Below are 25585 nucleotides of genomic sequence, written 5' to 3'. Positions count from 1 at the left end.
GCTTTAAACTCAGTGGTGGACTCAGTAAAGCAACACTTTTCATTCCACTTTACTCTTCATCCTTGATGCCAATTACTCAACCCATCGCTGTGATATCTTATTCTACGTCTGGTTTTAGGCCTCTCTCAAACAGGAGTGCAATGTATTGGGGGAAATATCTTCAGTTAATTTACACTTAAGTTAATGCCACATCTTTGTTGCTTATATCCAGATACAATTCCTCACGATCTAAGGCGTGCTACCCTTTTTAAATGCATAGTACCTCCCGCAAAAAAAAATTGGTTTAGCCTGGCATTATTTTGGTTGACGCCCCTCGTTTCGGAAAGGAATTGACCTTTAAATTGCGTCTAAATTCAATTCCATATCTGAGTTTGAACAAAAATATAATAGGCTTCAAGTAAATTTTCGTAAATATTTGTAACGACTGTTTTTGCGACTATGTAATAATACTAGCACTGCCCACGCATTTGCAAGGGATACGTTGGAGGGGTGGAAGGTGGCTGTGGAGTGTGACGTCAGCACGTACCAACACAGCTCAACGCTATGGGATGCGGGCGACGTCATCACGCAGCTCTGAGCTGTGAAATCAACACCGCGCACGCACAATTTTCCTGCCCACACGCCAGCCAGCAACATTCTTCTGTCGTATTTCGTATGACTTTATGCAACTGTATGCATTACCTCTACTTGCCTAATCTAGTCACATTTGTTTCCTTGAAGTTATATATTATACATGTTTTATATACATATTTTAAGTGCAATGTAGCATTTTACTTAGCCTTTTCCACATTTTAGTGTATTCATTTTATTCATTCTTAAATGCAGTTTCCATTTAGTTACTTTCAATATTTAAAACAATATATTGTACTTTGTTTCTTGACATAATCTATATTCCCGTTGCAAATGTGACAATGTCTCACGTGTCTCAATGGGTTTGTTTCATCTCGTTAAAAAAAGGGATACAACAACAATCCCTTAAAATGTTTATTGGATCTTCCAGGCTCATGAAATATGCCTCCCTCGCATTGCAATGAGCTGCCCCCACCCCCCTTTACCTTTTATTAGAAATATTTTACAACAGAATGTAAAACCCGACACCAAAACGTAATAGGTAACATTTACAAATCATAAAATTAATTTAGATAAGTGAACAAACCAACTATGGGACCACAGAATAACACAATCACCTCTAAAAGCAACATGTAAACCACCACTTATAATAGTGCAACATGATTTTCATGAACTGTTTACAGGTTCATAGGCACGAGTCTCCTGAGATAGCCAGCTGATCATATCTACATTAACACGTCTATCCATATTCATTATATATACCAGAAATATGAAAGGAGTGCAGAGTATAATTCAAAAATATATATTTTAAAGCAAGCCCATACAATTACCCCACGACTAATATTTAAGCGTGGGGAGACAACGTTACTCCCCCCTGTTTTATGTATCACTCACACCATACTTGGCTGAGTTAGTGTGAATATATTTCCAGGTCTTGTGTTGTCAAATTAATAGCACAAAACATGAAGAGAACAACAGTATTTTCTCCCACAATAAAACTAATTTCTTGCCTGCATTACACATGTCAAAGCATTTGACATCACATCACAATAGTGATCCCACTTAGGGCCAGGCCAAATGCCAATATGACCATTTCCCAGATGCCAATATGGAAAACAGTAAACCCTGCCGATGTCTTAGATTCCTTCATGTCGTAGGAGCACACGCGCAAGTTCCCAGCCACATCTGTGACGTCAACGCTAAACACCGTGTTGCAGCAGTCTCCAGAATAGCTCTTGGTCAATGTCTTCTCGCCAACGTTGTTGCTCATGTCACCAGGTGGATCTATCATCTTGATTCCAGACCCAGTGTCATCGAACCGGATGGTCACATTCCACGTGCTGGATTTGCACTTGGCATCTGCAAGCTTGTTTGAGCATTTTGTTTCGGTCAACGTTTCACAGGTCAGAAGAGATGCGTCATCATACTGTGCCCATGGATGGGGTGGGGGCAGGTATAGATCATGCATTAATTTTGAGATAAATACTGAGATGAAATCTGCATCATACATTGCAAGCATATAAATATAAATAATAAAATGCTATTGTACATTAATATCCGAGTCATGACATTAATACCTGGGCAGGAGTGATTGGAAGACATGGGCCAGATCAGTGCAATGACAACACTAGCATATCAACAAAAGCAGGTGAATGCCAGATTCAAGCAGGGACTGCTGGACTAAATAGTAGCTGAGCATTTGACCTCAAGTCCATGTTCGTGTCATGAGGAACTCTGGGAAAACATTGCCAAATGCGGTTTTATCGAATGCTTGTTACAGCTATACATGGTTTACTTAACGAGGTGATGTTTTGGCGAAAAGTAGCGCGCAGTCCGCTTGTACTGGCCTATATATGCCGAGATTTCACATCTCGTCGCCACCAACTCTCCCCAACACTCTCATGCGGTCTCACTTTCTAATCATGGCCACTGAGGTAAGTTGAGTGGTGGTTATTGTAGTGAGAAAAATCTGAGAATAATGATGACTTTCGTGCCAAAAGTGCAGTTGTTAGGCTTGCACGAGGTCAGAGTGCTGCATCCGTTGGAAGATACTATGGTGTAATTAAATCGACTGCGAAAACGATTTATATATAGGTAAGATGTCTATTTTTTATTGTGTGTTTTTGTATGATAATGTAACACATACGCAACACGCTCATGCACAACGCAAATGTTCGCACATTGCCACATGCATCTAGCCATGAATTCGTTGAAGATGCCAGTCATGAAGTCGCCTAGATGGTGAATCACTAGTATTCAAATATCAGTGTAAGGGGCGAGTGTTGGGCTTGTAATTAATTGGAAAGTGGAATAATGAAGATGGGGGTTTTGTGTTGATGTAAAATTGAAAAATAGTATTCACACACAAATGGAGAGCGACTGAGTATCCTTGCTTACAATAACAATGTAGAAATAATATAGAAAAAGTTATAGAGGAATTGGCTGATCATTTCGGAGCTAGGCCCACAACCTAATTTTTCCCATGTGGTCTATTATTTGTCGGACGTACTTTTACCCGACACATATTTTTTTAGGAACATAACCCCCACGTTCGCCGAGGTTTCCCTGTACAGTCAAGTTCATCTATCCACTGACCATTGACTCGATAGTTTTCTTAACACCTTTAGGCCAATCCAATAAAGCATGTAATTTGTATATAACATTATATATATGGTAGTGTAGTTTCAGTGGTACCTTCATGGCATAGGAGCACACACGTGTGTTCCCTGCTATGTTTGTGATGCTGATGTTTAGACTTGTGTTACAGCAGTCTCCGGAAAAGCTCTGGGTCAACGTCTTCTCGCCAACGTTGTTGCTCATGTCACCAGGTGGATCTATCATTTTGATTCCTGACCCAGTGTCATTGAATCGGATGTTCGCGTTCCACGTGCTGGATTTGCACTTGGCGCCCTCAAGCTTTTTTTGGCATTTTGTTTCGGTCAACATTTCGCAGGTCGGAAGAAATGCGTCATCATACTGTGCCCGTCGATGGGGAGGGGGTCGGGGGGTTATAGATAATGCATTAATTTGGAGATTAATACTGAGATAAAATGTGCATCATACATTGCAAGCATATATATGTTTTAATAACTAAAATGCTATTGTACATTAATATCCGAGTCATGGCATTAATACCTGGACAGGAGTGATTGGAAGACATGGGCCAGATCAGTGCAATGACAACACTAGCATATCTACAAAACAGGTGAATGCCGGATTCAAGCAAGGACTGCTGGACTAAATAGTAGCTGAGCATTGACCTCAAGTCCATGTTCTTGTCATGAGGGACTCCGGGAAAACATTGCCAAATGCGGTTTTATCGAATGTTTGTTAGCTATACATGGTTTACTTAACGAGGTCTATTTTCCGGAACACGTGGTGATGTTTTGGCTCTACGTGGTTTGACGCTACTAAGATTCTCATCTCAGTGTGGAAAAGTAGCACGCATTCCACTTGTACTGGCCTGTATATGCCGAGGTTTCACATCTCGTCGCCACCTTCCCTCAAAATACAATCATGTGATCTCACTTTTTAATCATGGCCCCTGAGGTTAATTGAGTGGTGGTGATTGTAGTGAGAAAATTTAGAGAAAAGTGATGCCTTATGTGCAAAAAGTGCAGTTGTTAGGCTTGCAAGAGGTGAGAGTGCTGCATCCATTGGAAGATACTATGGTGTAATTTAATCGACTGTGAGAACGATTTATACATAGGTAAGATGTCTGTTTTTATTGTATGTTTAACCCAAAAACCTCTTATGTATGTTTTTATATGATAGTGTAACCCATACGCAACACGCTCATGCACAACGCAAATGTTCACAAATTGCCACATGCATCTAGCCATGAATTCGTTGAGGACGTCAGTCATACATACGGCTACATGGTGAATCACTATTATTCAAATAACAGTGTTAGGGGCGAGTGTTGGGCTAGCAATTACAGCGGTACCTCGGTATACATCGTTTATTCGTTCCAGAAGGTAGGACTTATACCGAAAATGGCGTATACCAAAATAATTTTTCGCATAAGAAATAAAGGGAAAGGAAATAATCCGTTCCAGAGGAAAATAAATTATATTTTACATGGCATATTATACATTAATGGGGTTGTATAAAATAATTTAGACACTAATTACTAAAATGCATACAGAAGCCACGTGACCGCGCTGCTGCCAGCTGCGCTGGTCACGTGGCGTGCTTCAACCCCGCACGTCGCGCGCGCCTCGACTCGGGGCTCCACCCTCCATGGGGGCAGCACGCTGCGCCCCCCGCCCCTCTCCCCCACGTCCCCCAACCCTCTCCTCCACGTCCCCCGCCCCTCTCCCCCACGTCCCCCGCCCCTCTCCCTCACGTCCCCCGCCCCTCTCCCCCACGCCACCCCGCCCCTCTCGCTTTGTCTCAGATGTGAACGGGCATACGTGGGTACTGTACACGGTGACTCATCCCGACCCATACAAGTTCTAGCAAACGCGTCGTATCCCAAGCAAGACGTCGTATCCCAAGACATTTATGCTCTCGAAAAAACACGACGTATACCAAGTTTGACTTATTCCACAGCGGTCGTAAACCGAGGTTTCACTGTAATTGGAAATTGGAATAATTAAGACGGGATTTTGTGTTGATGTAAAATAGTATTCACACAAATGGAGAGCGACTTAGCATCATTGCTTACAATAACAAGGTGGAAATCATATAGAATAAGTTAAAGAGGAATTGGGTGATAATTTCAGAGCCAGGACCACAACCTAATTTTTCCCATATGGTCAATTATTTGTCGGACATAGTTGTACACGTAATTTTTTTGGAACATAACCCCCACGTTCGCCGAGGTTTTCCTGTACAGTAAAGTTCATCTGTCCACTGACCATTGACTCGTTAGTTTTCTTAACACCTTTAGGCGAATTCAATATAGCATGTAATTTGTATATAACAATATATATATATCATAGTGTAGTTTCAACGGTACCTTCATGTCATAGGAGCACACACGTGTGTTCCCTGCTATGTCTGTGATGCTGATGCTTAGACTTGTGTTACAGCAGTCTCCTGAAAAGCTCTTGGTCAACGTCTTCTCGCCAACGTTGGTGCTCATGTCACGAGGAGGATCTATCATTTTGATGCCTGACCCAGTGTCATTGAATCGGATGTTCGCGTTCCACGTGCTGGATTTGCACTTGGCGCCCTCAAGCTTGTTTGGGCATTTTGTTTCAGTCAACATTTCGCAGGTCGGAAGAGATGCGCCATCATACTGTACCCGTCGATGGGGAGGGGGGCGGGGGGTTATAGATAATGCATTAATTTGGAGGTTAATACTGAGATAAAATGTGCATCATACATTGCAAGCATATATATGTTTTAATAATTAAAATGCTATTGTACATTAATATCCGAGTCATGGCATTAATACCTGGGCAGGAGTGATTGGAAGACATGGACCAGATCAGTGCAATGACAACACTAGCATATCTACAAAACAGGTGAATGCCGGATTCAAGCAAGGACTGCTGGACTAAATACTAGCTGAGCATTGACCTCAAGTCCATGTTCTTGTCATGAGGGACTCCGAGAAAACATTGCCAAATGCGGTTTTATCGAATGTTTGTTACAGCTATACATGGTTTTCTTAACGAGGTCTATTTTCCGGAACACGGGGGTGATGTTTTGGCTATACGTGTGTAATAAAAGACTTCGTCAGGCGATGCTGGCCTCCGTTTGTCTTTAATTCAGGTTCTTCTCCGCACCCCCACTGGCCTCCTCTCGGACCAGTGTTGTCTCGCGCGCGCCCCACGCACGCTCCCTCTCGCGTGCCACGCACGCTCTCTCTCTCGCGTGCCACGCACGCTCTCTCTCGCGTGCCCTGCACGCTCCTCCGTTAGCTCCTCTATTCCCGCACTCCGCACACCGCTGGCCGACGGCGTGCTGAGGTCCTTCGGCCACGTGGCCGATGGCGCGGATCTTTCCTCACCACCCAACGTGGCTCAGCCTCTTAACTTCCCCGACTGCCCCGATCTCTTCCGGGCTCCCACTTATATCCATTCCCCCCACATGACCCTGACTCCCGCCTCCCGGATCGTAAGATCCGGCCTTCCCATACTACCCCGCTGGCTCCGCCCCCATTCACCTCGCCTCCCATTGGAGCCGAGGTGAACAGTGGCCCCTCCCACACGCCCCGCAGACCAGGCTCCGCCCCCCAATGCCCCGGGCCGCGTGATTAGACCAGAGGCCAGCAACAACCCCATTTACGCTCACATTACACGTGGTTTGACACTACTAAGATTCTCATCTCAGTGTCGAAAAGTAGCACGCATTCCGCTTGTACTGGCCTGTATATGCCGAGGTTTCACATCTCGTCGCCACCTTCCCTCAAAACACAATCATGTGATCTCACTTTTTAATCATGGCCCCTGAGGTCAATTGAGTGGTGGTGATTGTAGTGAGAAAATTCAGAGAAAAGTGATGCCTTTTGTGCAAAAAGTGCAGTTGTTAGGCTTGCAAGAGGTGAGAGTGCTGCATCCATTGGAAGATACTATGGTGTAATTTAATCGACTGTGAGAACGATTTATACATAGGTAAGATGTCTGTTTTTAGTGTATGTTTAACCCAAAAGCCTCTTATGTATGTTTTTATATGATAGTGTAACCCATACACAACACGCTCATGCACAACGCAAATGTTCACAAATTGGCACATGCATCTAGCCATGAATTCGTTAAGGACGTCAGTCATACATACGGCTACATGGTGAATCACTATTATTCAAATAACAGTGTTAGGGGCGAGTGTTGGGCTCGCAATTACAGCGGTACCTCGGTATACATCGTTTATTCGTTCCAGAAGGTAGGACTTACACCGAAAATGACGTATACCAAACGAATTTTTCGCATAAGAAATAAAGGGAAAGGAAATAATCCGTTCCAGAGGAAAATAAATTATATTTTACATGGCATATTATACATTAATGGGGTTGTATAAAATAATTTAGACACTAATTACTAAAATGCATACAGAAGCCACGTGACCGCGCTGCTGCCAGCTGCGCTGGTCACGTGGCGTGCTTCAACCCCGCACGTCGCGCGCGCCTCGACTCGGGGCTCCACCCTCCATGGGGGCAGCACGCTGCGCCCCCCGCCCATCTCCCCCACGTCCCCCAACCCTCTCCTCCACGTCCCCCGCCCCTCTCCCCCATGTCCCCCGCCCCTCTCCCTCACGTCCCCCGCCCCTCTCCCCCACGCCACCCCGCCCCTCTCGCTTTGTCTCAGATGTGAACGGGCATACGTGGGTACTGTACACGGTGACTCATCCCGACCCATACAAGTTCTAGCAAACGCGTCGTATCCCAAGCAAGACGTCGTATCCCAAGACATTTATTCTCTCGAAAAAACACGACGTATACCAAGTTTGACTTATTCCAAAGCGGTCGTATACCGAGGTTTCACTGTAATTGTAAATTGGAATAATTAAGGCGGGATTTTGTGTTGATGTAAAATAGTATTCACACAAATGGAGAGCGACTTAGCATCATTGCTTACGATAAAAAGGTGGAAATCATATAGAATAAGTTAAAGAGGAATTGGGTGATAATTTCAGAGCCAGGACCACAACCTAATTTTTCCCATATGGTCAATTATTTGTCGGACATAGTTTTACACGTAATTTTTTTGGTACATAACCCCCACGTTCGCCGAGGTTTTCCTGTACAGTGAAGTTCATCTGTCCACTGACCATTGACTCGTTAGTTTTCTTAACACCTTTAGGCTAATTCAATATAGCATGTAATTTGTATATAACATTATATATATCGTAGTGTAGTTTCAACTGTACCTTCATGTCATAGGAGCACACACGTGTGTTCCCTGCTATGTCTGTGATGCTGATGCTTAGACTTGTGTTACAGCAGTCTCCTGAAAAGCTCTTGGTCAACGTCTTCTCGCCAACGTTGGTGCTCATGTCACTAGGAGGATCTATCATTTTGATGCCTGACCCAGTGTCATTGAATCGAATGTTCGCGTTCCACGTGCTGGATTTGCACTTGGCGCCCTCAAGCTTGTTTGGGCATTTTGTTTCAGTCAACATTTCGCAGGTCGGAAGAGATGCGTCATCATACTGTACCCGTCGATGGGGAGGGGGGCAGGGGGTTATAGATAATGCATTAATTTGGAGATTCATACTGAGATAAAATGTACATCATACGTTGCAAGCATATATATGTTTTAATAATTAAAATGCTATTGTACATTCATATCCGAGTCATGGCATTAATACCTGGGCAGGAGTGATTGGAAGACATGGGCCAGATCAGTGCAATGACAACACTAGCATATCTACAAAACAGGTGAATGCCGGATTCAAGCAAGGACTGCTGGACTAAATAGTAGCTGAGCATTGACCTCAAGTCCATGTTCTTGTCATGAGAGACTCCGAGAAAACATTGCCAAATGCGGCTTTATCGAATGTTTGTTACAGCTATACATGGTTTTCTTAACGAGGTCTATTTTCCGGAACACGGGGGTGATGTTTTGGCTATGCGTGGTTTGACGCTACTAAGATTATCATCTCAGTGTCGAAAAGTAGCACGCATTCCGCTTGGACTGGCCTGTATATGCCGAGGTTTCACATCTCGTCGCCACCTTCCCTCAAAACACAATCATGTGATCTCACTTTTTAATCATGGCCCCTGAGGACAGTTGAGTGGTGGTGATTGTAGTGAGAAAAATCAGAGAAAAGTGATGACTTTCGTGCAAAAAGTGCAGTTGTTAGGCTTGCAAGAGGTGAGAGTGCTGCATCCATTGGACGATACTATGGTTTAATTGAATCGACTGTGAGAACGATTTATACATAGGTAAGATGTCTGTTTTTAGTGTATGTTTAACCCAAAAACCTCTTATGTATGTTTTTATATGATAGTGTAACCCATACGCAACACGCTCATGCACAACGCAAATGTTCACAAATTGCCACATGCATATAGCCATGAATTCGTTGAGGACGTCAGTCATACATACGCCTACATGGTGAATCATTATTATTCAAATAACAGTGTTAGGGGCGAGTGTTGGGCTAGTAATTGCAGTGGTACCTCGGTATGTGGCGTAAATTCGTTCCAGAAGGTAGGACTTATACCGAAAATGACGTATACCAAACGAATTTTTCGCATAAGAAATAAAGGGAAAGGAAATAATCCGTTCCAGAGGAAAATGAATTATATTTTACATGGCATATCATACATTTGTAATAAAGGACTCGACCACGGTTTCTGGCTTGGTGTCCTTTATTCGGGTTCGTATACTTTTCCCACACGGCTCTTTCCCTTTTCCGTAGCAGCCTCACTGCTAATCTCCTCGTGCAGCTTCTCCAGCTGCCATCGTTGCAGCCCCACCGCTGCTCTCTCTTCTCCGAAGCAGTCCCGCTGCTGTTCTCTTCGTGCAGCCTCCCAGCTGCCCTCGCTGCATCCTTACCGCTGCTCCCCGCTTCTCCGGGGTCGGTCACCGCTGGCCGACGGTGCCCTATCCGTACTCTGTGTGTGTGGCGATCTCGCCACTCTCCCCAGCCTTCGCCCTGCGTGGCCTTACCCTAGCTCAGTCTCCAACAACCTCCCCTCCTCTTCCGGTTTCTCCCCTTTTAGACCTGAACCCTCTCCCCCACGTGACGTAACTCCTCCCCCCATGACGTCACATCCGGAAGGTCGTTTACGCCCGCATTACACATTAATGGGGTTGTATAAAATAATTTAGACACTAATTACTAATATGCATACAGAAGCCACGTGACCGCGCTGCAGCCAGCTGCGCTGGTCACGTGGCGTGCTTCAACCCCGCACGTCGCGCGCGCCTCGACTCGGGGCTCCACCCTCCATGGGGGCAGCCCGCCGCGACCCCCCGCCCCTCTCCCCCACGTCCCCCGCCCCTCTCCCCACGTCCCCCGCCCCTCTCCCTAACGTCCCGCGCCCCTCTCCCCCATGCCACCCTGCCCCTCTCGCTTTGTCTCAGTCGTGAACGGGGCATACGCGGGTACTGTACACGGTGACTCATCCCGACCCATACAAGTTCTAGCAAACGCGTCGTATCCCAAGCAAGACGTCGTATCCCAAGACATTTTGCTCTCGAAAAAACACGACGTATACCAATTTTGACTTATTCCAAAGGGGTCGTATACCGAGGTTTCACTGTAATTGGAAATTGGAATAATTAAGACGGGATTTTGTGTTGATGTAAAATAGTATTCACACAAATGGAGAGCGACTTAGCATCCTTGCTTACAATAACAAGGTGGAAATCATATAGAATAAGTTAAAGAGGAATTGCGTGATAATTTCAGAGCCAGGACCACAACCTAATTTTTCCCATATCGTCAATTATTTGTCGGACGTAGTTTTACACATAATCTTTTTGGAACATAACCCCCGCGTTCGCCGAGGTTTTCCTGTACAGTGAAGTTCATCTGTCCACTGACCATTGACTCGTTCATTTTCTCAACACCTTTAGGCTAATTCAATATAGCATGTAATTTGTATGTAACATTATATATATATATCGTAGTGTAGTTTCAACGGTACCTTCATGTCATAGGAGCACACACGTGTGTTCCCTGCTATGTCTGTGATGCTGATGCTTAGACTTGTGTTACAGCAGTCTCCTGAAAAGCTCTTGTTCAACGTCTTCTCGCCAACGTTGTTGCTCATGTCACTAGGAGGATCTATCATTTTGATGCCTGACCCAGTGTCATTGAATCGGATGTTCGCGTTCCACGTGCTGGATTTGCACTTGGCGCCCTCAAGCTTGTTTGGGCATTTTGTTTCAGTCAACATTTCGCAGGTCGGAAGAGATGCGTCATCATACTGTGCCCGTCGATGGGGAGGGGGGCGGAAGGTTATAGATAATGCATTAATTTGGAGATTCATACTGAGATAAAATGTGCATCATACATTGCAAGCATATATATGTTTTAATAATTAAAATGCTATTGTACATTAATATCCGAGTCATGGCATTAATTTCTGGGCAGGAGTGATTGGAAGACATGGGCCAGATCAGTGCAATGACAACACTAGCATATCTACAAAACAGTTGAATGCCGGATTCAAGCAAGGACTGCTGGACTAAATAGTAGCTGAGCATTGACCTCAAGTCCAGGTCTGTTTTCCGGTACATGGGGGTGATGTTTTGGCTATACGTGGTTTTACGCTATAATTCTCATCTCAGTGTCGAAAAGTAGCGCGCAGTCCACTGTAGATGCCGAGGTTTCACATCTCGTCGCCACCTTCCCTCCCCAACACTCTCATGCGGTCTCACTTTTTATTCATGGCCCCTGAGGTAAGTTGAGTGGTGGTGATTGTAGTGAGAAAAATTAAGCAAAGTGATGACTTTCGTGCAAAAAGTGCAGTTGTTAGGCTTGCAAGAGGTGAGAGTGCTCCATCCGTTGGAAGATACTATGGTGTAATTGAATCGACTGTGAGAACGATTTATATATTGGTAACATGTCCGTTTTTTAGCGTGTGTTTTTGCGTGATAATGTAACACATACGCAACACTCTCATGCACAACGCAAATGTTCACACATTGCCACAAGCATCTATCCATTAATTCGTTGAGGACGTCAGTCATACAGACGCCTAGATGGTGAATCACTAGTATTCGAATAACAGTGTAATAGGCGAGTGTTGGGCTTGTAATTAATTGGAAAGTAGAATAATGAAGACAAGGGTTTTGTGTTGATGTAGAATTGAAAAATAGTATTAACACACAAATAGAGAGCGACTGAGCATCCTTGCTTACAATAACAAGGTGGAAATCATCTATATAAATGTCAAGGACTAGTGACGGGCATGACGTCAGGCTCGCTCTCAGGTGCGGTGACGTCACGGGAGGTGGCGTCATGTGCGCCTTCGGGCGGGGTGACGTCATGTCCCACGAGAGTACTTAAAGAGGGGACGGTGACATCAAAGGGGTCGTGGCTGGAACCAGGGAACGAAGAAGGGTGGAAACTAGAGCCAGGGGCAAAGGGATAGGCGTTTGATAGCATAAGGGGTCCGAGTGTTGGTCCCCTTACCCCTGGGGGAAGTGTTATACCCCGTGTTATTGGCGTAAGCCCTTAAATAAACACCGGCGGAAGCCCTTACCTGTACCTCCGTCTCCGAGTCGTCAAGAGCCTCTCAACAACTGGTGTTGGAAGTGTTTACGCTGCCGCCGCCATGTCCAAGTCTGGCGCACGGCGAAAGAACCCGCCGACGGGACGCTCTGAACATGACGACGGCACGGAGGAGGCTCCAGAAGCGATCCCGGAGTCCGGGGCCAGAAGATTGTGCCCCGGGGAGCCGTACCGGCTGGAGCAGGAGGGGACGGCGGCCGGGGGTGCCTGCGCACCGCCACCAGACGCGGGGAGCACCTTCGCTCGGCAGCTGGTGCTGCTCATGCAAGCGATGGCGCAGCTCTCTGTGTCGCTTGCCGGGGGTGAAGATGCGTGCACCCGACACGCATTTAGAGCCGGAGCGGCGGGTTCCCGTCATTCCCCTTCCCTGTCTCTTCGAATTTTGGTGCCAACTTCTCGTTGGATGCGCCGCGGGTGTTGGCCGCCATTTTGCATGCGACGCTGCCAGCGGCAGCCATTTTGCCTGCGATGTCGCAGGCAGCCTCCATTTTTTGCGCGACGCAGCAAATCGACGCCATGGGTGCCGTGACTCCGCTCTCTATTGCGTGTGCCGCCACGGCCCCGGTTCTTGCCGCGGCTACGGGGTTGGCCACCGGCGATGCCGCGGCTCCGCAGCTCGCTGCGCCGGCGGGAATTTCCGCCTCCGACGCCGCGAAGGTAAGGCCGCGGCTCCGCATTTCGCCATGCCTTGGGGTTGGGCCGCCGGCGTCACCGCAGCTCCCCACCTCGTCACGCCTGCGGGTGCCACCGCAGCTCCACACATCGCCACGCCTGCGGGGTGGGCCACGGCCGCCGCCAAGACTCCACATCCCGCCGTGCTTGCGGGATTTGCCGCGGGTGCCGCCACGGCTCCGTACATCGCTACCGCGGCTCCGCACCTCGCCGCCGGAGGGTTGCCGCTGGTGCCGCCGCGGCTCCGCACCTCGCCGCGCCTGCGGGGTGGGCCGCGGGCGCCGCCGCGGATCCGCACCTCGCTGTGCCTGCGGGTTTTTGCCGCGGCCGCCGCCGCGGCTCCGCATCTCGCCGTGGGGTGGGCAGCAGGTGCCGCCATAACTCCGCAACCCGGTGTTGCTGCTGCGGTCGTCGCAGCGCCATCCGGGGCATCCGGGGATGCGTCCTCACTGCGGTCCGCGCCAAGTGGCCAGTGGCTGTGCCGGTTGCCCCACGTCGCGTCGTTCGGGCGACTGGTTGACCTTCCAGGACTGGTTTGATGCGGCATATATGTCGGTCGGCTGGCCCATGGATGAAGCGTTGCGTGCCCTTCCGACCTGCTTTGACGAGAGGGCACTGCAAGCATTCAAGTCGATTCCGCCGGCCGATAAGTCTTCACTTCCGGCGGTGTATCTGCAGATGGCCGCCGTCTTCGAGCCACCGTCCAGTGCACGGCTTAAGTTCTCACTACGGCGGCGGGAGGAGGGGGAGCTGCCGTTGGCATTCCACTGCTCCCTCCTGGCATTGGCGCAGGCCGCGTACCCTGACCTGGAGGGCAGGGCATTAGATTAATTGGCCCTCGAAAGGCAGCTTGACCTGGCGTGGGAGCTGGGGATCGTTTTGCCAATTGCCAACGATCGCCAGATTACGTCATTAGCGGTGGCCGAGAAGATTCGAGCGCACCTCTCTCTACGGCAACAGCCCCGGATGGCGGCATGCCCGGGGGCCCCAGTGCCGGAGGGGGGGGCCGCCCCTCAGGCGGTGGACACCCTCGCGGCCCTGGTGGTGCCCGACCACCGCGGGAGGGGTGTGGGTGGTCGCCGGCTGGAGCAGCGGTGGCGGGCGGGACCTTCCTGTCTTCAGGTGGCTGCTGCAGTGGCCTGCTTTCGCTGTGGTCAGCAGGGCCACATAGAGCGGGGCTGCCGGAATGCTCCAGGGGCCTTCAGCAAGTCCTCTCCGGCTCCCTCCGGACCCTCGTCAGCATCAGCCCCCGGGCGCCAGGCGAGTCGTGACACATCACTCGCACGGCCGCTCCCCTCACCTCATGCATCTAGCAGGGCTCGAGTCCCTCATCATGGGGTTGTCTCTGGGGGGTCGGGTGCACCCTTGGCACGCTGGTTGTCATCCGCTGGGTGGCCCAGATGGATCCGCCATTGGAATGCGCTTGCGCATCGGGTGGTGGCGGTGGCTGCCGGCTCCTCGGCGGAGGCAGGATGCGTGCAGGGGGTTGAAGTATGCATCTTGGTGGATACGGGGGCGTCTGCCACCATCATTTTGGAGGCCATCTTCCATTTGTTACCCGGCAGCGTGGATCCCTTACAGCCGGTTCACGGGGCTTGTGTGGCCGCAAATGGCGGCAGTTTGGGCATCTTGGGCCACATTGTGGCGTCGGTTCGGGTCGACGAGATTGAATTGGTTAGGCCTATTTTGGTCTCCAAGGCATTGGCGGTGCCATGCCTTTTGGGGACTGACTTTTTGTCCAGAATACTTATTCCAATTCTCGTCGACCAGGGCTGTGTGGAAATGCTGTCAGGGAGGCGGTTTCACTTTCTGCAATCGCCGACCGTTCTGTCCCCCTTGGTCACCAGTGTACGGGCTTTGAATAAGGCAGCTGTGATCGATCCACCGGGGTCACAAATCCTGCTACCCCTCAGGCTGCACAGACCACTCAAATTGGGCTCTCTGGAGACGGGTATTCTTCTATCCCCCTCCAGTTACTTTTCAAGGATGGACGGGTTGGTGGGCGCTTTGACGGCCGTGTCGGGAGGCCAGGACCTTTATTTACAGGTCCTCAATTCGGGGCCCTCACCGATCGTAGTTCCGGCCGGCGCCGTCCTAGCGCATACGACCCCAGCTCCTCCACCCGAGTGCACTTCACCGGATGGAGGGGTGGTGGCGGGCGTGATGTGCCAGAGGCTCCGCAACCTCATCGAGAGATTCACCGATGTGTTTAGCCAAAGTAAATTTGATCTAGGTCGCACTGCCCTTCTGGAACACCACATTGACACGTGCAATTCGGCCCCTATTCGACCGAATTCCCACCGCTATAGTCCGGCGGAAAAAGAGCATGTCAGCTCGGCTGTTGACGAAATGTTGGCGGCGGACATTATCTCCCCATCCACTAGCCCTTGGGGTGCCCCATTGTGCTAGTCAAGAAACGGGACGGGAGTCTTCGGTTCAGAGTCGATTTCCATAAATTGAACAAGATCTCGGTGGCTGATGCATATCCATTTCCTCGCATGGATGATTCCCTGGACGCCCTCTCGGGTGCACGGCCACCCCTCCAGGTACAGCGTTGCCTATGGATTTTGGCCTGGGACACCCCCGAGAGGAATAGTCCAGGTTGCAGATGGAGGATTCCTCTTTGCTTAGGCTACAACGCCACGTTGGGCGTAAGGCCCGGAGCTCTGCTGCGTCGGCTGCCCCGGTGATCGTCGTGCATGACAGTCTCCTCATGCATTGGGATGCCCAATTGGAACTCTATTGCGTGGTTGTGCCCACTAGCCTTCGAGGTAAATGAACCTGAGACATTCACGAGAAGCTGATGCACCTTGGCTACCACAAGACCTTGTTGACCATTAAACGGGGCTATTACTGGCCGGGTGTAGAGGGTGACGTGGCGCTGATTTTGAAGGGTTGCCACGACTGTGCGCGGAGGAAGGCCCCAGTTGGCCAGGACCGGACCCTGCTGCAGTCCATCCGGGTTTCTTGCATTAATGAGCTCGTAGCGCTCAACATTTTGGGCCCATTCACAGCATCCCAACGGGGCCATAAATACCTCTTGGTGGGCGTCGAATACCTCACACGTTGGCCTGTGGTGTGGTCTTTGGTGGACCAGTCAGCCTATTCTATCACCAAGGCATTCGTCCAGGGGTACGTGTTGGACAAGGGCGCGCCGGAACAATTGCTAACCGACCAGGGGCGGCATTTCTTGTCTAGGTTGCTCAAGGAGGTGTGTGACATCCTTGGCACCAAGAAAATCTGCATCTTGCCCTACCACCCCCATTCGGACGGGATTGTAGAGCGGTTGAACCGCACCCTCACGTCCATGCTGTGCCACCACATGAACACGTCCCAGTCAGACTAGGTTTCTCGCGTTAATGAGCTCGTCCCGGGGGTCTTGGCGGCGTATCGGTTGGCTCCTTATGCCTCAACGGGATTCTCGCATTTTTATTTGATGTATAGTAGGGAACCGGAGCCCCCGATGCACGTCCAGATGGACGTCAGGTCCTCCAGGAAGGGGTCGGCGGTGCCGGTCCCCTTGAAGGTCGCGCTCTACCAGTTGCGCGAGGCACGGCAAGCCGATGTCGAAAATTCTACCAGCCGGGAGGCGTCTACGAAGCGCCGGCCCAAACACCAGGCAGCTGGCCTCCCGTGGGTAGCGGGCCAGAAGGCATAGCTGCATTGTCCCCAGGTTCCCGTTGGCACATCTCCCAAATTACATTGCCCTTGGCAGGGCCTCATTGAGGTTGTGGAGGTCCGACGGCCGCAGTGCGTTCGGATTTGGTTCGGTCGCCGGCAGTGGATAGTGCACCCGTCCCGGCTCAAACATTATGTGCGATCTACCCCTGTGGATCCATCCCCATTTTCGGAGCAGCCGGCGGGTGATGCATTCGACGTGCCTGATCACCCGGGTCATGATGACGGAGGCGACGTCCGCCCTGTGTGTGTGCCCTCAGAGCCCTCGCAAGTGACGCCTGCAAAGGCTCCTCGGCCACCGGAGGCCCCAGCGGGGGGGCTGTCGCCAGCTAACGAGCCACCTGCACTGTCGCCCGACGCCACACGAGAGAGGGGGCCGGCAGCGCATACCCGCTCGAGGGGAATGCGGCTCTGGTGATGGACTGGCCTGCCGTCATCGGACCCCAGCCCTCGGCGCCAGTTCGGCACTGCTATGGGCGAGGGGGGCCTTCGTTCTCTTTTTCTTATTAGTTGTGTTTGTTGTTGTGCCATGCTGCCCTTATGTCGGGGTTCCGTTCTGGCAGCCTTCATGCACATGTGTCCCCTTGGGTTGTGAGCCTTCCGTCCGGAACCGGGCCCCGCATTCGTCATGGTTGCAGCCGGGTCAGCTGTTTTTTTTCACAGGGGGGGTGTAAAGTAGAGGACTAGTGGCGGGCGTGACGTCAGGCTCGCTCTCAGATGGACCGTGACATCAACGGGGTCGTGGCTGGAACCAGGGAACGAAGAAGGGTGGAAGCTAGAGCCAGGGGTAAAGGGATAGGAGTTTGTCAGCGTAAGAGCTAGGTGTGGCTGCGCTCCTGGGTCGGCCGAGTTGGATGAACCCTCGGCCGGCGCACAGGAGGCAGCACGGGCAGCCCGCTGTGTTAAGGGGCAGACAGAGTCAGGGGTCCGAGTGTAGGACCCCTTACCCCTGGGGGAAGTGTTATACCCCGTGTTATTGGCGTAAGTCCTGAAATAAACACCGGCGGAAGCCATTCCCTGTACCTCCGTCTCCGAGTCGTCAAGAGCCACTCAACATATATAAAAGGTAAATTTGTGATGATGTGTGTCTGTTCAAAATGTTTAGCGTACTTCCCGACATGCAACAAACTTGAAATTTGCCATGTGGGTATTTTTCAGACTGTACACCATGTAAAACCAAAATTTTGGGTAATGCATATTTTTTGCACGGCAAGTGAGCTGTGAGATCACATCTGTCATGTCACCCGCGCATGCGCAGTGCTTAGCACGCTGCGCTACGAACCCGGCGACCCGAGTTCGATTCCCGCTCACGGCCACCACCGGTGACGATTATTTGAACCGATCCTGGGTCTCCCCTAGGTCGACTCAGCCTCAAACGAGTAACTGGTGTGGTGTGTGAACATCGCCACTGGGGAGACAAAGGCGGCCGGGCGTGGTGAATCCAAGTCCCGGGCGAAGCCGGGTAGTAAAGCTAGTATACAATAAGTTACAGAGGAATTGGGTCATAATTTCGGAGCCACGAACACAACCTATTTTTTCACATGTGGTCAATTATTTGTCGGACATAGTTTTACCCTACACAGATTGTTTTTAGGAACATAACCCCCTGCGTTCGCCGAGGTTTTCCTGTACAGTAAAGTTCATCTCTCCACTGACCATTGACTAGACCGTTTTCTTAACACCTTTAGGCCAATTCAATATAGCATGGTAATTTGTATATACTGTAACATCATATATATGGTAGTGTAGTTTCAACGGTACCTTCATGTCATAGGAGCACACACGTGTGTTTCCTGCTATGTCTGTGATGCTAATGTTTAGACTTGTGTTACAGCAGTCTCCGGAAAAGCTCTTGGTCAACGTCTTCTCGCCAACGTTGTTGCTCATGTCACCAGGTGGATCAATCATTTTGATTCCTGACCCAGTGTCATTGAAGCGGATGGTCGCGTTCCACGTTCTGAATTCGCACTTGGCGTTCTCAAGCTTGTTGGGGCATTTTGTTTCGGTCAGCGTTTCGCAGGTCGGAAGATACTCATCATCATACTGTGCCGATACCGAGAGAAAAAAACAATATACGTTAAATGGAATGGAAATATGTTCGCATGCTTCAACCCATGTGGTTGAACATTTTATTTCTCTGCTCATCCTTTAATTAATGGGGGTTGTTTGACCATAAATCATGACTTTTGGCAACTTGTGGGGTGAGGGTGTTGAGGGGAGATGGATCACGTTCAGATATCCCTCCACTGATGTCAGCTGTGGCCAGGAATTAAACACAGAAGCCCGTTTTGTAGTGAGGTTCACCAACCAATGTGACACTGCTGCCCTGTGTTAATTACAGTTGAATAATTAGAGTGAGTCAATAAAATGATATGCCTAGTTTAAACTAACCAGCTCACACTATATATATAACAACGGTGAATTTAGTTTACACTGAACATGATTATGTTGGGCTTACTTTATTTATTGAACTATAATTAACATAGGGCAGCAATGTCATAGAAAAAAGTTAAGAACTCGACCATTGATCAAGAATCAGTTAATATTAAATCACTTTCCAATATGGAGGATTCAGAATATATATTATTGCAAAACGAATAGGCAGTATAAAACATAAAATAAAATTTGTCAAATATGTATGATATGAGCTAACATCTTACGTTAATATCTCTGAGTGCAGTTTCCACGGTACCTTCATGTCATAGGAGCATATATGCGTGTTCCCTGCCATGTCCGTAACGCTGATGCTCAGAGTTGTGTTGCAGCAGTCTCCGGAATAAGTTTCATTCCACACATCTACACCAATGGTGCCATTCATGAGGCCAGGAGGATCAATCGCTTTAATTCCTGATCCCGTGTCATAAAAACCGATGGTTATGTTCCAAAAATTGGATCGGCACTTGGCATACTCAGTCATATTGCTGCATTTGTTTTTCACCAAAGTTTCGCATAGAGGCCACGCATCATCATTGTACTGTGTTGATACAAAAACAAATGTGAATGTTATGATTTGAACCTGGGCAACAATAAATTCATATTTGGCATGTGTAAAATGTTGCTCTCATTATAGTATGTACACCCATCGCGGATTTGACCATTAGCACCATATTTATTGAGGTCATGTATAGTTCGCCAATCGCACCGCTAAGGCTCAATCATTCGCGGTTGACCCCGGTATTCCTGTACACATTGTAAATAAGTATTGTACAGGTATTCTAACTGTACACTGCTTGCAATCATGCTACCGTGGAGGAATACACATGCCGTATTTTCTCCATATCGTCTCCCACACAGCCCATAGTGGATCACAGGTCCAGTGAGAAGGCAGTGAAATTCAGCCGTCCAAGATTTATCTTACATTATTTTTTCCCATTCTATACATTGACTGTAAAAGTAATATTTAACACTGTACTAAGTATGAATCGTATTTTACATAAAAAATATAAAAAAAATTAGGGAGTGTCGTATTACGAAGCGTGAACCAAACCCTAGTTTTCACATTTGTCTTTGAGTTTGCAGATTTGCCAATTGCGGCTATTTTCAAAACGTAATTCGCGATTGACAAGGGTTTGGTGTACTAATAATATGGTTTAACATGTCAGGTAGTGGAGTTTTAAATTGTTTGAGTTTGAAATTGTATAACTGCCGTTAGAATTTCAGGTGATGTATGAAACCCCTGGTTCATATTTTTATGATTACCCTTCTTGGTCATTGAAACACTTTTTTACTTACCATCTAGCTCTCTGGTCAAATGGCAAATAGAGGTTGCATGAATTTCACTGGACCTACAAATATGGAACACTAAACTTAAATCACTTTGACTAACCAACCATTCATAGTATTATTGCCGTATCTCATTCTCGTCACAGTATTTTAAAGGCATGAATCACATCTTGCCAATACAGTTTGCACTCTTGAGCACGGTATTATTATGCAACTGACAAAAATGCGGGACTTTACATGTCTTGGGAAGACTTGCATATTTATCAGGGCATCTACCTCAAAGATGATGATAATGAGAAAACCAAGACAGGTGGCAAACATACTTGCCTTGAGGGGATCTATTGGTAATGCCTGGTAATAAATTTAAGTTTGATCAATAGGCATTAATCTCGAAGCATTAAAATTGAGTGAATGAAAATAATAAAAAACAAAAACACAAGTGTTGAGGGAATTAAACCAACTGACATAAAGACTGAATAAAATAAAGCACTGTGTAGGAGTGATAATAAAACATGGAGCTTTACATCGTGCATGGGAGTCCAATATAACCATGTGCTCTGGCACCACAGCCACGTAGTCTACGTGCTTCTATAATTGCAGAGGGAGGCTTTGTTGATTTATTTGATAACTTATTTCGCATAGTCCTCTATAAATGCAAAATGCAGCTGGGCCAGGTCGGGCGAGCCGCGATTTTTCTGTCCAGTATTATTACCTTTATAATTTCGGCTTGAGTGACTATGAAGTTGGACGTCGAGTTTGCTCCCTGCACTACCAGTGAAATTGTACCAAACATTCCGATTTCCACTGTGGAATAGGCTTCCAGTTTCAGCGTTAAAATCACGGAGCTGTTCTTGCTGATGTTGAATCTGCACAAGCACCAACCAATCCAAGTTTATAAATACAACAAAATATATATTTTTACACAGTAACAAAGTTAAACATATTTGAAAAACAGTTACACAAAGATAACTCAGTATAATAATACTTTACATCCCTTTTCAAATCCACTGGAAGTGAATAAGTGGCGTGTATTGTGGTGGATTTCCATAAAGCATTTGATTCGACAAAGCAAGATATAACGTGGGCAACAGTAACATCATATGGAGTAGGGAAAAGACTGCTATAGATTCTGCAGGATGTAGGTGAAAGGTCAAATGGATCCCAACAACAATAGGTATGTAAGAGGGAGATGCACTATCACCAATCAACTTCGTCACATACTTGGAAAGAGTGATGGATGTCATTCAGGAGAACGGCACATCAATATTTGTGCAAGTGTAATGCGGGCGTAAACGGCCTCGCGGATATGACGTCACGGGGGGAGGGGTTAGGTCACGTGAGAGAGAGGGGTAAGGTCTTAAGGGAGAGAACCGGAAGAGACAGGAGGAGAGTATGGGAATAGAGACAGGGTGAGGCCACGCAGGGCAGAGAGTGGAGAGTAGCGAGATCGCCACGCACCGTCGGCCAGCGGTGACCGGGCAAGGGAGGAATGGGGAGCAGCGGTGGAGCTGCAGTGAGAGCAGCTGAAGGACTGCACAAGGGAATCTGCAGCAGAGCTGCATCAGAGTGGAGAAAGGCTACGGGAGTGACGGCAGCTGTCGAGCTGCCAAGCAGGGAGGCTCTGAGTGAAGGCCGTGTGGGACAAGTGTAAGGAACCCAATAAAGGACAACGGAGACAGACACAGTGAAAGAGTCCTTTATTACACTGGTGTCAGAAGTGAAACGGCATGTCAAAACAGCTCAGAAGAAAGAATATTCCTGCGCCATCATCTGCTACATCATCCGACGACGACGACCTTCCTCAGGCGGTGGACCTGCCTGCGATGGAAGAGGAGATCCGTGCGGGAACGAGTAGGGGTCCGGGTGTACAAGATGTCGCCGCGTCGGTGGACCCGTCCACGCCGGAGGACGCGGACTTACGATGGAGACAGATGGCGGCGCAGCTGGAGACCTTAAAAATCGTGCTGGCGCAATTGTGCGAGCTCGTCACGCCGAGGACGGCGTTGGGGAGGGCCGATGGTGGTCTGCAGGCCGCCGCCTTGCCTGCGCTGTCAGCGCCATCTGCCACGCGGCACGAAGACGCCATCTTGGGCGTGGCAGGGGAAGAACGGCGGGAAGCCGCCATCTTGCGCTCTCCGCGGCGGGGGGCCGCCATCTTGGACACGTTGCGATGCGACGCCATTTTGAATATGCCGCGTGATGAGTCATCTGCTGAGGACGGCGCAACAAGGAGTCGCAGTCGTCATCTCACAACCGTTAAAGAATTCTCCATCGGTGGTGATTGAAGTGCTTTCGCCTGCAGATTTTTGGCGGCGGTGCGCTCTGCAAGGTGGACTGACGCTGAGGTATTGGAGGTTCTACCGACTCTTCTCGACGACGAGTCGGTACGATTCTTCCGTTCTATAAAGGCCGAGAAGAAGAAAACGTTGAGAGAAGTTTTCGACGAGATGACAGATGCATACGAGCCACCGGATGATGCTCATCGCCGGTTCGTCCAACGCCAGCGAGCACCCGAGGAGTCGCCGGTGGCATACAGGGGTGCTGTCTTGGAGTTGGCCATGGCCGCATACCCGGAGACGGAGCCTGACCTACTCAAACCTCTCATTTTGGGAAAAATGCTCGAGCTGTCCCGGGATTTGGGGATCTCTATGCCGGTGTGTGGCCACGAAAAGCTGACATCCCGGGCGGCCGCTAAATGTCTGGATGCCCAGTTCAATCTGCGCCGTTGGAAGCAAGTCACGGCGTGGACGGGGGGGCCCATCATCGAGGGAGGTGCCGTGGGTTGGGATCCCAAGAAGGCGGTGTACGTTCCTGACGGGGGGGCCCGCAGGAGCTGACAGCCGCCTCTGCTCAGTGGTCGGCCCGCAGTAGGCCGGGGCCGCGATCTGCACCGCCGACGCGGGAGCGTCGGGACGGGGGGCCTGCGGCACGGCGTAATGACATCGACTGCTTCCGCTGCTGTCGTAAGGGCCATTACCCCAGGGATTGCTGGGCCCGTATCCCAGGTCCGCCCCAGCAGGAGGCCTCGACAGCGGACGCGCCGCGGAAGGATCCTCCAGGACAGGCAAGTCGGTGCGCACCAGACACCCGGCAAGGCTTGACACCTCATTCATCACCATTGTCGCGCGATCCGGGTGTTGTTAATAACAAGAGGCCATCGACTGGGCCGTGTCGCTCGGTAACGCAGTGGCGTAAATTGGCACGGCGGGTCGTCGCGCGCGCTACTGGTTCGTCCACTGTACCTGGTTCTATACAGGGGGTTGACGTGCGTATTTTAGTGGATTCCGGAGCGTCCGCGACCATTATATCGGATGTAATTTTCCATCTGTTGGGCATCCCACCAGAGGCCGTGCGTCCGGTTTACGATTCCTGTGTCACGGCGAACGGGGGTAGTATGGGCATTGTGGGCCAGGTGGACGCCAATATATCTATCGGAGGAGTGTCAGCCTCGGGAATTGTGTTAATTTCGAGGTCCCTTGCGGTTCCTTGTTTGTTGGGAACTGATTTTCTGGCCAAAATGCCCATTCTAATTAGAATTAATGAAAACTGTATTGAATTACCGGGGGGTCGTAAAATTACATTTCTGCCGTCGCCCTGGGGGCGACCTGCTCCGGTGCAGGCGCTGTCCGAGGTATCTGTGGACATTCCACCTGGCTCACAGATGCTTATCCCTTTGCGATATCGGAAACCTGTGCCTGGTCGTCAAGGTGCAATTGGGGTTTTGTTGTCGCTGTCCGCCACCATAACGGGCGGATCGGCGCTCGTCGGGGCGCAAACTATTGTCCGGCCGGACCAGCAGCCATTTTTGCAGGTGCTTAATGGAAGTACCGAAAATGTGTGTGTGCCAGCTGGTACGGTTGTGGCACATGCCACTACGGCGTTTACGGCCCAGGATTATCTGGGCAGCCAGGTCATGGTTGCAGGTGTTTCGGGCCCTGGGGCCGCAGATAATCGCTGGATCGCCGAATTGTGCGGGGAAAATCCTTCCCTGTCCGGGGACCAACGTTGCGCGCTTCGTAAGTTATTGTTGAGTTATTCTGACGTGTTTAGCTCAGACGATTTGGACTTGGGACGCACCTCATTGCTTTCCCATCATATTGACACAGGGGACGCTGCCCCTATTCGGTTGAACTCGCATCGGATGAGTCCGGTGGAGCGAGATCATGTTCGAGGGGCAGTGGATGACATGTTGGCTGCGGACATAATATCTCCATCTAACAGCCCATGGGGCGCGCCTGTTGTTTTGGTTAAAAAAAAAGACGGGAAATTGAGATTTTGTGTGGATTTTCGGAAATTGAATAAAGTGTCCGTGGCAGATGCGTACCCCCTGCCACGTATGGACGACTCCCTCGATGCCTTGTCGGGGGCGAAGTTCTTTTCGACGCTAGATCTCTCTTCGGGATTCTGGCAGCTTCCCCTTGACGAGTCCTCGCGGGAAAAGACTGCTTTCCGTACGCCGCAGGGGTTATTTCAATTTAATTGTCTTCTGATGGGGTTGAATGCTGCCCCTGCCACATTTCAGAGGTTGATGGAACTGGTATTAACGGGGTTGCAGTGGGAGACATGTCTGATATATTTAGACGATATTATCGTCTTCAGCCGCACATTTGACGAGCATTTACTGAGGTTGAAGGCGGTGTTCGCCAGGATGCGTTCTGCTAATTTGAAATTCAAACCTAAGAAATGTCACCTACTGCAATGGTCCGTGCGCTATTTGGGAAATATCGTTAGTGCGGACGGGGTTGCCACGGATCCGGACAAGACAGCGTGCGTCCGTGACTGGCCAACCCCGGCCATGGTG

At 49.4% G+C, this 25585-nt stretch overlaps 1 protein-coding gene across 1 annotated transcript in view; it reads right to left on the bottom strand.

Moving 5' to 3' along the window:
- Positions 1-970: 970 nt before the first annotated feature.
- The window catches only part of LOC144734515 (von Willebrand factor A domain-containing protein 7-like), a 92043-nt gene continuing 67428 nt past the window's right edge, over positions 971-25585 (bottom strand). Inside the window, exons 14-16 of the mRNA XM_078616748.1 lie at positions 21497-21650; positions 11335-11401; positions 971-1929 (exon numbers count right to left, since the gene is read on the bottom strand). Coding sequence (XP_078472874.1) covers positions 1610-1929; positions 11335-11401; positions 21497-21650 — 541 coding nt within the window. The 3' untranslated portion in view covers positions 971-1609. The remainder of the gene's footprint in view (positions 1930-11334; positions 11402-21496; positions 21651-25585) is intronic.

Source organism: Lampetra planeri, chromosome 3 (genome assembly GCF_965212315.1).
Source record: "Lampetra planeri chromosome 3, kcLamPlan1.2.h2, whole genome shotgun sequence".
NCBI classification, from domain to species: domain Eukaryota; kingdom Metazoa; phylum Chordata; class Hyperoartia; order Petromyzontiformes; family Petromyzontidae; genus Lampetra; species Lampetra planeri.
Note: the sequence above shows the minus strand (reverse complement) of the source record. Positions and strands in the feature narration are given on the sequence as shown.